The sequence below is a fragment of the Limulus polyphemus genome, unplaced genomic scaffold (genome assembly GCF_000517525.1).
Source record: "Limulus polyphemus unplaced genomic scaffold, Limulus_polyphemus-2.1.2 Scaffold512, whole genome shotgun sequence".
NCBI classification, from domain to species: domain Eukaryota; kingdom Metazoa; phylum Arthropoda; class Merostomata; order Xiphosura; family Limulidae; genus Limulus; species Limulus polyphemus.
In genome coordinates this window covers 208516-222697 of record NW_013666122.1, presented here as the reverse complement: position 1 = coordinate 222697, position 14182 = coordinate 208516, and the positions used below count along the sequence as shown (strand labels likewise).

The 14182-nt window shown below is 33.2% G+C and overlaps 1 protein-coding gene across 6 annotated transcripts; it reads right to left on the bottom strand.

Moving 5' to 3' along the window:
- Positions 1-620: 620 nt before the first annotated feature.
- On the bottom strand, positions 621-13712 carry LOC106458772 (zinc finger protein 385B-like). 6 transcript variants are annotated; one of them, XM_022385094.1, is made up of 3 exons: positions 13567-13712; positions 7982-8127; positions 621-4815 (listed from the first exon to the last, which is right to left on the bottom strand). In XM_022385094.1, the coding sequence occupies exon 3, from the start codon at positions 4576-4578 to the stop codon at positions 2710-2712; it is 1869 nt and encodes a 622-aa protein (XP_022240802.1). In that variant the 5' UTR covers positions 4579-4815; positions 7982-8127; positions 13567-13712; the 3' UTR covers positions 621-2709. The 6 variants fall into 6 exon arrangements, with proteins under 6 accessions (XP_022240802.1, XP_022240804.1, XP_013773774.1 ...); XM_022385096.1 differs by having other exon boundaries at positions 7982-8122; XM_013918320.2 differs by lacking the exon at positions 7982-8127 and having other exon boundaries at positions 13567-13709.
- Between the last annotated feature and the right edge of the window lie 470 nt (positions 13713-14182).

Genomic DNA, 14182 nt, shown 5'->3' with positions numbered 1-14182 from the left:
TTCAAGTTGTCACAAACTTTCTGTGTTAAGTTCCTTTTCGAGTAATTTTGAACATTGGAACTCAATTACGTGTAAGAGTTTATTTAACTTTCAAAATGTTACAAGGTGCTCGATCTAGGCAGAAACTGATGTATCTTGGCAAAGAGTGCCTGGGTCAACAGTCTACAATTGCCAACCTCTACAAAAAAAAAAAGTATTTTATTATTAAAAGTTACAGCTTAAATGACAAAAGCTATCCATATTTCCTCATACTTGGCCTAGCTAGGAGGTGCAACTCAAATGGGAATTGTGAAACAGTAAAAGAATTTATCTCGTTAATAACCTTCTGTACTCAGAATCTAGCCACGTAAATGACTGAAATGCATGCGTCTTGGGTGTATTAATACTTCAATTTTAGAATCTACAATTCTTTCTTTTAAAATGTACTAAACCAGCAGTTTCTTAACATTAATTTCAAGCCCAGACTTTACACCTATATAACACAATTTACATCTGATTTTTTTACAAACCCATTTGGTACTGCTAAAATTATATTTACCACCTTAAAATTTTCCAAAACCTAAAGAGTAAACTTTAAACATTTTGTTTTCATCTGCATGATGTGCAACAAGTTTGTCTCGGTTGTGTGGTAAAATGTTGCAGTAGATTGTACATTATAAATCCATTTTACCAACTTTTTGATTTTCTGGCAATTGCTGGTTATTTAACGATGTTTAGAAACTGTAAAGTAATTTATTCAAAAGTTTATTTGAAAATCTGTGTGTTTTGAACTTCTATAGCCATTAAGTAAATGACATTATATTTGATTTTTTTTCTATAATTTAAATGTAAATCCAAGTTAACTTATATTCACGGTTGAACTAGAATCACAGAGAAAATCTGTATGTTTTGAAAATATGCTTAGCAGAGAAGATCCTAGGTTATAATATTGAATGAAGTGAAGATGCACGCATCACAGTTATATACATCTTTTAAATGAAATCTGAGACAATTAACTAATTTGATATGACCTTTTAATAACTGTTATGACAATAGTTAAAATAAAATTAATCTAATAAATTCCAATTTATTTATTTTAGAAACAAGTCACCTTATAACACGAAATTTAGATTTTCTTATTCCCCACACTTTAATTTACAGCCTCTTCAGAACCATTACTGACATTACAAAGCTTATTGTGGTTTACATAAGACATTTTAATTCGTACGTATAGTTAACATTATATGGAATGAAGTTTATTAGTGCAAATTAAACACTTCGACAATTACCAAACATTCCTACTGTAATAACAGAAGTCAATAAAAAAAACCTAATTATAAGTTCCATCATTTGTCCCTGTTCATCTGTGGTTGTAGTTTTTGGATGAAAAGATCTGCTTTAAATTTTTTTGGTGAATTTGGTATGGATTCGCACAGAAAAGAGGTGGATTTTACAACTACACCTCTCTTGTTGTAGTTGAAACTAGTTCAACTTATTTTGTAGAATGAATTTATTTTACAAATAAATGTTTATCTTGGATCATGTGATTACTTCCTTCAGTTATTTACAGTTAATAGAGCACAGCCTTCAATACTTTCCTTTTAGCTACATCCTTCTAATATGTTAATAAGACACTGTTTATACAAGGTGGTACACAACCAACTGTGAAGAAACAGTTCTGCAATGCTTTTGTCAATGAACCATCACTAGAAGATTTACACACATTTGGCCACCAAAGTTCTAGATCTCGCACCTGCGGGTTTCTGTTTACATGGCTAAATGAAACCTATGACCATCTGCATACGATTGTTGATCTTGAAAGCAGCATTCAGTGCTATATTCTTGATCTAAACGCAGTAGTGATACACCTTGCTTAAACTGTTATTGAAAATGGCAGAGGACTAGAACTGGTGACTCCATTTCTTCCTGTCATCGTTACTCATCAACTTCAAATTATTTAAAAAACAGTTGCAAAGTCTTCAAATTTGAGGAATGGCTTATCTGCAGGTTTCTGTTTACATGGCTAAATGAAACCTATGACCATCTGCATACGATTGTTGATCTTGAAAGCAGCATTCAGTGCTATATTCTTGATCTAAACACAGTAGTGATACACCTTGCTTAAACTGTTATTGAAAATGGCAGAGGACTAGAACTGGTGACTCCATTTCTTCCTGTCACCGTTACTCACCAACTTCAAATTATTTAAAAACACAGTTGTTTTGGTATAATTCGCATCTTGCGAAGTCTGCAAATTTGGGGAATGCTTTGCCCATGACCTTGTGTATGCACACTTCATTCTGTTAACATATGAAGTATGTTTGGGAGTTATAAGCACTGGAACACATAATGTAACTGTAATCACCTTGTATGTTACAATCCTGAATACTTCTTTTTAGTTTCAAATTTTGCTGGTAGAGAATGTTTATTAAAGATTTAATTTGAAGGAATATAAAAAAACGAACACTCTCTCTACATCTTATGCAAACCTTTAGGACCTCCATTTCCTACACATCAATGATGAAGAAAAGTCCATTTTCTGAAAGTGCTTATGCTATAAGGTTTTGAGCCTATAGGATCCCATTTATTCATATCAAATGGAAATTTATTCTATGTATGTGTGTATGTATATACTTTATTAACTTGGTGATGTTTCTAACTTGTAGTACAGTTGTTATAGTTAAATTATTAAGCAAATAACTATATTCTGGAACAAACTATTTGTTACATTTATTTCCTCTTAAATTTTTCATTTGGCTGAAAGATATTTAAGTTTTCACTACAGTCTTTAGCCTGAGGGTCAGCTAAAGAATCCACTTTTGGACACCATATTAAATAATTATTGGAAGGAGTATCGACACAAGAATAAAACTCTTCTGTATCTTCATTCTGTGTCATATGCATCTTAACTGTACTGAGTACCTCAGTGTCCATGATTTTCTTTTCTTTATAGGGACTACACAAATGATTTTCAAAATACGAAGACAATAAGGCTTTCTTTCTTGATTCATGTTCTTCACCTTCATAATGTCTTAATGCCTCTGTAAAGCTACTAAAATGTGAGATATTACAGATATCACACAAAAGTGCACCTTTCTTATTATCAGAGTCTCTAGTAATACTCTTGATTTTAGCATTACTGATATGATTTTCCAATTGCTTGGAGTTTGATGATGCCCCAGGAATAATTTCAGATTTATCCAACTTCTTTGAGTGCCCATTAGAATGTTGCAGCAAAATATCTGGGATGTTGTGATAAACTTTATTATCTGGAGACTGCTCTAAGATATAATGTATTCTCTCAGTATTTACCTTCCTACTGTTAATTTCTTTGGGGTCAGAATATATTGGTAATTTTAATAAGCTTTTTTCAGTAGTTAAACACTGTAGTTTTGTTTTATGCTGAATGCCATCAAAATGCTGCTTAGCACACCTCAAGTTTGTGAACATTACCTCACAACATTCGCAAGTTAGGGGAAAATCTTTAGGTTCTGAAGTAAATGTATTAGACCCAGTTTGAAGCTTTTCATTGGCAGTGGTATGTTCATATTCGGTATCTTTGTAAATTCCATCAGTGTGTACTTCAATACAAGTGTCTTTACTCTGTTGGTTTTCATTTTTAGTAGTGTCAGAATTTATTGACATTTTCATTAAGCTTTTTGCGAGGTCTAAGTTTTGTATTTTTTTGCAATGTCGGGGACTTTCAAAATGCTGCTTAGCACACTCAGGGCCTGTGAAACTTACTGCACAACATTTACAAGCTAATGACCAACTTTGGTGTTCTGCAATATGAAAATTATCACATCTAGTTTGAAGCCTCTCTCCAACAGCTTCACATTTACTTTCTGTATCTTCACAAGTTTTATCAGCGTTTGCCTTATTGCAACTATCTTTACTCTCCTGGTTTATGTATTTTTGTAAGCTTTTTGCAAGGGCTAAATTTTTTAGTTTTTTCATATGTCTGGAACTTTCAAAATGTTGCTTAGCACACTCTGGGCCAGAGAATCGTACAGCACAACATTCACAAATTAATGGACAATCTCTGAATTCTGAAATAAAATTATGAGATCTAGTTTGAAGACTCTCATTCACAAGTTCAGCTGCGCTATCTGTATCGTTACAAATTCTGTCAGTGTTTACCTCATTACAACTGTCTTTACTCTCCTGCTTGTCATTTTGTGTTACACCAGGATTTCTTAACATTGTCATTAAGCTTTGTTCCAGGGATAAACTTTGTATTTTTTTATTATGTTTGGGACTTTCAAAATGTTGTTTAGCACACTCTGGGCCCGAGAATCTTACTGCACAATATTTACAAGTTAATGGGCAATTCTGGATATTGTCAGGCTGAGTTTGAAACTTTTCAAGAGCAGGTTCAGAATCAGATTTTGTATCTTTACTGTATGCCTCTAGAGGAGAAACAGAGTGATCAGGAGAGCCTTCAGCCTGCTGAATTGATTGAATTTCCTTCCCCAGTTTCCAAGTTTTCAGCATTTTTTCATGACTTTTACTTTCCATGTGGATCTTATATGGAATTGGTCCAGAAAACTGTTTGGCACAAATGTTACAAAAGAACACGCTGTAGCACGTGAAAGACATTTTATTTGTGGAAATATTTATATTAAACTGTAGAACATTCTCAACAATTAATAATTTCCACTCTTGTACTTTTTGATATTTAATGTTGAATGGATAGAACAATAGCCACAATTTTCTGATTTACAATAATAATTTGTTTCACTTGATATAAAGCTCTACAAGTCCAGCCCAGACTCAGTATAAAGATTTTTAATAGATGGCATCAAAATACATACTCCAGAAAGCCTTGGGACAACTCTGCAAATAAATATCAGTGTGTGATTATATATGTATATATAAAAGAAACTTTTGAGGGAAAATGAACATCATAACAATGTATTATATTTTATATAAATATCTATAGTATAGCAATATTGAAAAAACAACAACAACTAGAAATAGGCTTTTACTACATTAATACAAAGAACTTGGATCATAAACCAGTGAAATTTTATTTTATGAACTTAGAGATGTGTATATAATCCTTTATTATGTACAACAGGGAGCAAACTTGTTACTAGGAGCACAAGAAGTGATAAGTCTCAAGATACTTAATATACAAAATATTAATTTTATTGAAATACAAAATCTCTTATTATTATGATAGAAAAATTAGTAATTAAATGTTATACATAATTATTATAACAACACTCAGTTTTGTCTGTCCTGAAAATGTGTGTGCCTTACTATCTAAATACATATGATCATGCACTTCATTTCAAGAGACATAAATATACTTTAGTAGATGTTTTGTACGACAACATATTACAAATGTATCAAAGTATTTAAAATGGTCAAATTTTAGGTCAGAGAATAACATTACAAGTTTATTTATTTATAGTATTAGGTACGGTAAAGTATAGCATTAACTAAACTAAAGCACAAAACATATGCAAGTTACAGTATTAATTTATCTCTCTCTCTCTCTCTTTTTTTTTTTTTTATGTTGAATATAAGCCATACCTAACAAAGGCTTAACTAACGTTAGGCGTAAGACAAGTGGACTTGTAGATTTCTGTGTCTATGGTTATAATTCTGTTGTATTATTCTAGAAATCCTGTATTTAAAGAAGTACTGTTACAATAAAGATACTAATTTAACCCCAAATGTTTTGTGGGTCTCTGCTAGTATAGCCTCTAATTACAAGTACACGAAACAAAAATAAACATCTTGCTTTTGTTGATAACTCTGTAAAAAAATTCACAATGAAGTACATTTCTACCACATCATTAAAAACAAATTCCATGAAAATTCTAAGTTGCTATATTTCAAATCTCATTATATTTAGGTTTACTGTGTGTACTGGTGCAGCTCAGAGTGCACATGCCACAACCTTGTACAGATTGCAATTCAACACATTATGACATATTTGATGTCAGAGTTATCAACTATTCATTTTACCCTAAGTGATGACTTAGAAACAGTAAATACAATATATGTAGAGATACTGAAAAAAACTGTATATATATGCATTTCGGAGGTTCTAGAGGTTGCACAAATGAAACATGCAAACTGTACAACGGACAAAAGTATTTTTATTATTCACATGAACATCAACTCCAACTAGTCAGACTAATATTGTCAATCCACAAATACATCTTAATAGAAGTATTTTTTATGCATCCAATTTTTTGTGTACAACAGATTTGTACACTTTATTTCAACCTTGCTACATTTTATGTAAACAAACATAGCAAATTCAGAACTATAGTCAACATTCATTTTCCAATGGACTTACCCCATGCACATTCAGTCATATTACTTCAGAGACATAGGTTATGTTGCATAACATTCCATGTCATGACTGAAAAACAAATTAGCTAAACTGAATTTTGTTTAAATACTTGCGTTGGTTGTGTGATTTTAATGTGACAGATGAGTTAAACAGTTTTTAGTCTCCTCCTACTTACTTGATGTCCTTACCTTAAATTAAATACAAACAACATAACACGTACTTGCATACAAACAACCCTAGGGCAGAATAATTAGTTCACGTTTTATCACCCATAAGAATATACTATGCTAATTTAAAAAGATAATTTTAAAAACAATTAAATTTCAACAAATGTATGAACAGAAATTCAACAACAATGCCTTAACACTTTGTGCTCCCAAACGAAAGGTGGTTTTAAATACAATGATAATTCAGAAAAGGGGAAAACTGGGTGCACAAAACGAGAAAAGGCACCTAATTAACAGCACCTACTGCCACCTCCTGTGCTAGTGTGATGTGACTGTTACTCTTATAATGCACACAATCTCAAAGTGCAGAGCATGATTTCTTGTGGCAACAGACGTACCATACTACAGACACCTTGTATTCCCTTTCTGGCAAAATAACTGATACACTACAAGAGATGGGGGGGGGGGGCTTTTTTAGTTATTGAACCTCTAAGAAGGTTTTCTTTTTTCATAAAAGATCTTTTGGCCATACCTAAATAAACTTATCTACACATTCACACATGGCTACATAAAATACAGTAAAATGACTAAATGCTGTTATGAATTTCTTCCACACTAGAAGCAGTTTCAACAAACATGAATATTCTTTAGATGGAATGTTAGTATTTTAGTTTATTAATCTAAAACTCAGTTAACCTTTGAGCAATCAGATATGTTTACTTAACCCTTCCACTGTGCAATATATCAGTTGTTTGAAGAATGCAGAGATGTTCCTGCTCGTTGCAGTATTTTTTTTAAAGCATCTAGATCCCAATGCCAACACACATGAATGGTACAGTAGAGGGTAACATTTTTTTTTGGTAGCCATGGGATAAATCCCAATTTCACAGCCACCAGGTATAAATGTTTGTTCAGATATATCCAAATGTTGCAGCATAAGGGTTAATAATTGGAGATTCAGTCAAGACAGTGACTATGAAGTAATGCTGCATCTCTAGATAACCCAGTCATGATATTAAGTGGAAATGACACAAAGTGAAATACAAAATGCACAGTCTTTATTAAAACATTAAACAGAAACACAGTTTGTGAACATGTTTTATCATACAAAATACTATTACTTTTACTGGATTTTATAAACTGCTTACTATTCCAGACAATTTAAGTTCAACATTTTTTAGTTTGCAAGAAACTTCATATTTACCTAGAGTGACCAGCACCACCTGCGTGACTGGTCATTTTCATTACAAAATAGGTGAGATTGTAATCTCTAGTTACTATATGAATTACCATTGAAGGCCACCATTGTTGACATCCGTGTACAATATGCAGTATTGTTCTCTCTTGCCATTCCTGTGACAATAGTCAACACCCTTACATTTTGACTCAGACACGTTCTTTCCACTACCATCTGGTTCTTATGTAAACAGCACCTAGTTCCAGTAGAAAAGGAATGGGGTCTAGACTACAAAACTGGATCCTACACGTAAAATGACTCAGGATAAGAAATTCCAACCCTTACTTTTTGATTGCATCATCCTTCCTTGAAGACTTTCTTTCAGTTTCCAATTTAGTGTGAGCTTTAAGGCATTTTCCAAAGTTTCCCCACATGTGACTTTTCTGCTGTCTCTTAGTATACTTAGTCTGCATTTTATACTTTATCCTGTACTGAAACAATGTTAACAAAATATTTAGAAAATTGTGTGTTTTACTGCAAATTTCAATCTGCATTATTGAAAATAATTTATCATGACCAAATAAAACTCAGGGTATACCAAGTTAATACTTTTTGACATACTACTCAAAATTTGCTAAGGATCACCATTTTCTAGTAATAGGTTTATTAAATAAAACTTCTTTGAAATAATATTTGTACAGGTGCTTTGTTTGACATGTCCCCTGCAATTATCAAGTGCTTTTCAGACTGTGTGGTCAATCATGACTATCACAGTTTAGTAGAAAATGGGTCATCCCCTATCCTTGGAATTTTCAAAGTATTAAAAGCACTTTGTGGTTGTTTAATTAGAAAATTGTAACCATTCCAAGACACATTCTTTAGCTTTACTGCTTCATTCAATGCACTTTAATGCCATGTAGGCATCATCTGAGTGTGTATGAGCTCTCAAGAGGAATAGGGTTTCTGCTGCACTAGGAGTCAGTCAAAGTGTAGTCTCTTGGGCATGGAATCACTTTCAAGAGACAGGAAGAGTGAACAGAAGGCAGGGTGGTGGTCGTCAAAGGGAAACAACACATCAGCAAGTAAAATTGAAGTTTTAATGCTACAAGGCTTCAGAGAAACTTCAGGAGCTAGTTTTCACATGGATAGTGAGAGACAGACTCCACGCAGCTGGCCTGAGAGCAAAGAAAACCAGCAGTGCAAGTTCCACACTGACAGTACAGGCTCTTTGGTCAAATTTCCTCTTCATGGATGAGTCCAGATGCTGCCTGGACTATCACGATGGACACATTCCTGTGTGGAGATGACCTAATGAGAGATACACAGATGTGAATTTGATAGAAAATGACCAGTATGTAGGTGGGTTAGTGATGGTTTTGGGTGGTATCATTCTCAGGGGACATACAGAGTTGAACATCATCCAGAATGGTGCTTTGAATGGAGAAAGGTACAGATATGAGAACATGATCATTTTTGTAAGACCATATGCAGACACCAATCTGTTAAGGTCATTGTATGGTATGCCTTACCAAGAGAACAATACAGACTATCTACATAAGCATTCAAGCTTTTCAAGACTTGAATTCAGCCCAATGTGTTGCTCCATTTTATTTTAACCATGTTGAGCCTCTGTCTTGCAGTCTCAGAGTTACTATTCATTTAAGTGCTTGATGAAGTCTAGGGCCAGACTGTCTAAACTCAGAACAGTGTTGTACAGCTTGTTTAGGAGTCCAACCATTCCAGGTAGTAACTTGCCTGAAACACTTCAGTAAATGTCCTAAATCCTCCTTTGCTGTATCTTTAAATACTGGTGGAGTGATCTGTTTTGCCTTATTCATGGGAAAGGATGATTTTGAACTGATACTCTTCTTCAAGACTTTCTGCGACATCTGACTGAGATGTTCTTAATGTTGTAGGCACAGGGTACCCCTACACATGAGCAGTAGGTTCCTTACTCTAGGTTGGCAAAAATGATGAGGTCTGCAAGATGGCTCATCCATCAGTTCTGCTCAATCTCAGGCTTCTCTGTGATTCATAGTCATCCGGACAATATATATTCCTGCTCTTGCTCACCGCTGCATCCATGATCCACTCACTTCCCCATTCGGTACCTGCTGATGAAATAGTTCCAGTTGACAGAAATCATCCACCAACACCACTTCTAGTCTCTGTCACGTTCTCAGGTAACTTTGACAATAGCTGTTGAGGTTGAATGATTTTAGCTAATTAAAGTCTAGGGTCCCATGTAGACCAACCCACTTCAAGGTCACTGTATGCCACAACAAACCAGAGTCATCCATATTTCCCTCACAATAAGATTGATCCTAAGAGGAAGAGCATCGACAGTCATTCTGGATGCACCAAATATTAACGGCTCTTCTTCACGAGTCATTAATTGTAGTGAAATGGAAGTCACGGACATTTGCATCATTGGCAAAAGTCCAAAATCCAGCAGAGGACTTCTTGTACATCTGACAACCATCTTCTTTCAACGGCCAACTATTCCTATTGGTTGTAAGTTTAATTGTAGAAAATTTCATATCCTTAACTATTAATTCTTTTTTGGTTAATTTATATCACACAAGAGCAGGAGCAAAGGGCAATACACATTTCAGCAAATATAACAAAATTTACAATACAGTATCTTGCAGCCACAGCACCAACATTGTCTCCTTCCTCACACAGTGGTATAAGCAGGTAAATTTGAATTAAATTTTTGAGCAACTGTTTAATAACAGGAGATTCAGTGAAAATACTGATTATAAAACAATGTAGAATACCTGAGTTGTGATGTTAAATGGAATAACGAGACTGGACATAAAGTACACTTCCCTTATGGCATAAGAGATTCCTGCTTCTAATGAATTCTCTAAGCTGCCTACTCTTTAAGATCATATTCCAGACTGTTTTAATTCAACGTTCTTTAGTCCACAAGAAATATCATATGAGATTGTAACTCCTAAAATACCAACTGAACTACCACTGAAGGAGACTGCTGTCAATATCACAGCACAATATGCAGCAATATTACCCAGCCAGAACAGGTGTTATCTACTCATGGAATAACAAGGTAACAAAGGTAGCTAGAACAAATCAACTTAACTGCATTTTCAACCACTTTTTACATAAAACCTATACAAAGCAAAGAATAATAAACCAGAATATCACAAGAAAATTGAAATGCATGGTATGACACTAGCTGGATGGGTAAAATATAAACTAGTAACAAAGGACAGAAAATTGTACTTCTATTTTTTTTAACATAATAAACATAATCAATTCAATAAAAATACAAAATGGTACCAATACTGAAAAGAAACACAAGAATTTTATTAATGTGAAATTAGATGGAGGGTCCAACCCATTCATGTCATCCTGTATATCACTGTGTCAAGTTGTGCTGATTTGATAGTTTTTCCAAAATTAGATAGGAAATTAAATGGGGGATATCAGTAAAAATTTGAAGTTGAAAAATTTAAATCTACCATTGTCAAAATATTAAATTATCTTACACCAAACAACAAAGGAAAATGGTCTTCAGTACTACTATACATTTAATTTTCTCTGTTTATTTCCTTGCCATGTGTTTTCCTACTAGTCATAAATCTTTTAGTATAAACCTTATTCATTATGTAATAAACTATAATATTGGTGTAACATTCATCCTAAAGACCATAAATATAGACACACAATTTAAGCATAAGAGACCTGTTGGTCCAACTAGGTCATCCAACCCACTATACTAAACTCTAAAATAAAAACAAAACACTCAAAATCAGCCCTTATGATTCAAATATTTATCAAACCTTCCCTTAAATTACATACATTTAACACATCTGAAGGTAAACCATTCCAAAGGCCAACCACTCTATTAGAAAAATAAAGCTGTCTAAACTGAAAATGACTCTTACCCTGCCAAAGTTTATATTTGTGTCCCCTCCTCTTACCATTCTCACCATTAAGTATGAAAAAAAGATGATGCCTCAACACTCCTGATTTCCTTAACAATATTAAACACCTCAATCAGGTCTCTACTAACTCTTCTTTTTTCAAAAGAAAAGAAGTTCAAAGATCTTAACTTATCCTCATATGACAACCTTTCACTCTTAGATATATCATCTTAGTTGCCCGTCTAACAATTCAAGAAACCCAAGACTGAACACACTACTCCAAATGTGGCCTAACCAATAACCTATACAATTACATTATAGACTCTTTTAAATTTTTTCTGTTGATAAAATCTAAAATTATATTTGCCCTGCCACTAACAACAACACATTGTTTGGATGGCTCAAGAGACTCAACACCAAGATTCTTTTCTTCCATAGCACAGTTAGTTATTTCCACCAAAATTACCCTCATAATTCAAATTGTGATATCCTACATGTAGGGGCAAAAAATTCTTAAAATTTTAACATGCCCAATTGGGTATGTAGCAGTATACTCTACATACATAATATAAAATTTTACATGGCTGAAGTGTGAAAATGAAAAAACAAAAACACTTCAACTACTTTAAGTTTAAAATGTTCATTTTTCTGCCATAGAAGTTAAAGCTACATTTCATCTAAAAGATCGTTTCTTCTTAATGACAAGTGACACCTTAAAAAGATAGTTCTAAAATACCATAACACAAAGATCCTTAAAGTATAATTTTCTTGTTTTTATAGAGCAAGCAGTTCAAAAGGCACTGGTATTAACACAATTTTTGACAGGCATGGCAGTTAATGTCTTTGGTTTGGACTTTAATTCTATTCTAAATATGTATTTAGCTGCCATAAACAAAAAAAATATATCAATGACATTTGCTTTATTTCTATGTTAAGGAAACAGGAACACTACACTACCATGTCCTCTAACCCTTTAGTTCAAGCTCTTGCAATACTGTGAACACCTTCAGGCTGTTATTTCAGACAATTAAATATAGTTTGATGTTCATAAGCATTTTTACAACAGTGTTGGAACTGTAAATGTTGTATCTGTAAGAACTCTGATACTCAAAGACATTGTGATTAACCAAGGGAGATGGATAACCAAGAACAAGTAATTATATTTATTAGGCAAAAATGTATTTAGTCAAAGTAAAAATGTAGTATTTTTGAAATTATCAGGTAGCCTAAATTTACTTAAAAAAATAAATTAAAATTACATCAGTTTACATTAGAAAACTAAACTTTTGATGATGAATATTTTATCTTTGAAAACCATTAGGAATGAATAAGAATAAAAGTAGAATGTCTATACAGACAATTTACTATCATTGTGTTAATAACACTATCTAATTTGCCCATGCTAGCCACTGTATACTGGATTTTTAGTCCCAGATCCTTTTTTTTTTCTATAAGGAACAAGCCTACCCTGAATATGTATATATACTGCCACTAGCTGTAGTACTCGTCCATTGGACTGGTGAATTAAAAACTCAATTGAACAAAGGATAAGAAATTGTGCTTCTATTTTTTCTTAATAAAATAAACATTAAAAGGTGCAATAAAAATACATAAAGCTATCATTACTGAAAATAAAGATATATTGTTTTCAAGAATTATACCAATTTGAAATTAGATGGGGGGGGGGGGTCTAATCGGTAACCCGAAGTTGAAACTGATAAATACTAAAATTGTGTTTTAATTTTCATGATCTGCGACTGTAACACTGTTAAAGTTTAAGTAATAATTTTATTAAAGATACTCTGTGTTCTTTAGGTAACACAAGATCTAAAAACGCAACCTTAAAATGACGTTTTATAAAACCTCTTTAACATATTACTAAATAACAATAAATAATACCTCAGCTATTTTCCTACCACTAATATTAGTAGTTATGACGGCCACCTCAAAAATTTCAAGTTTCACCTAATGACCTGATGATGACGAAACGTTATACATTTGCTATTATGTTAAACTTATATTAAAGTTTTTCTTCATTACCCATTCAAGCCATCTCCAAGCATTATTAATCTCAAAGTGGGTTCCTCGTCATGGAATTTGAAGTTTCACCTAAACTATCAACCATATTGTATTTGCGCGCCCTCTCCCAAAATCGGAACAAATTCCTTCAAACAGTAAAAGCGAATCGACGTATACATATTTTTCACTATTTTAACACTGACATCGCCAGCCAGGTGCACTGCGAACTCTGGATTGTAATTTGGTCGTGTGGTTGTGGGAGAATCAGGTACTTTCTAGACCTCTTCCGCCCTCCTTGACTGTATTTCAAATGCAATATTTAATATTTTTGAAATCAGCCTACATACAAATGTACACGGTGACGGATTTATTATTGTGTATTTATTTTAATATATTGTTAAATATGTATTGCGAAACTCCCACCTATTCTTTAAAGTTGTAGAAGATTCTCGAGTGTAAGAATCAACAATATACGTGTGTACGTAAACTCCAATATAGCGTGTTAGTACTGTTACCTAATTTGAATTTTCGAGAAACTTTCCACACACCTATAAATATAACCAACGCGACGCGCCAAAAAACAACAACAAAAACAAACAAACAAAAAAACAGTATATATTATTATTTTGCCATATTC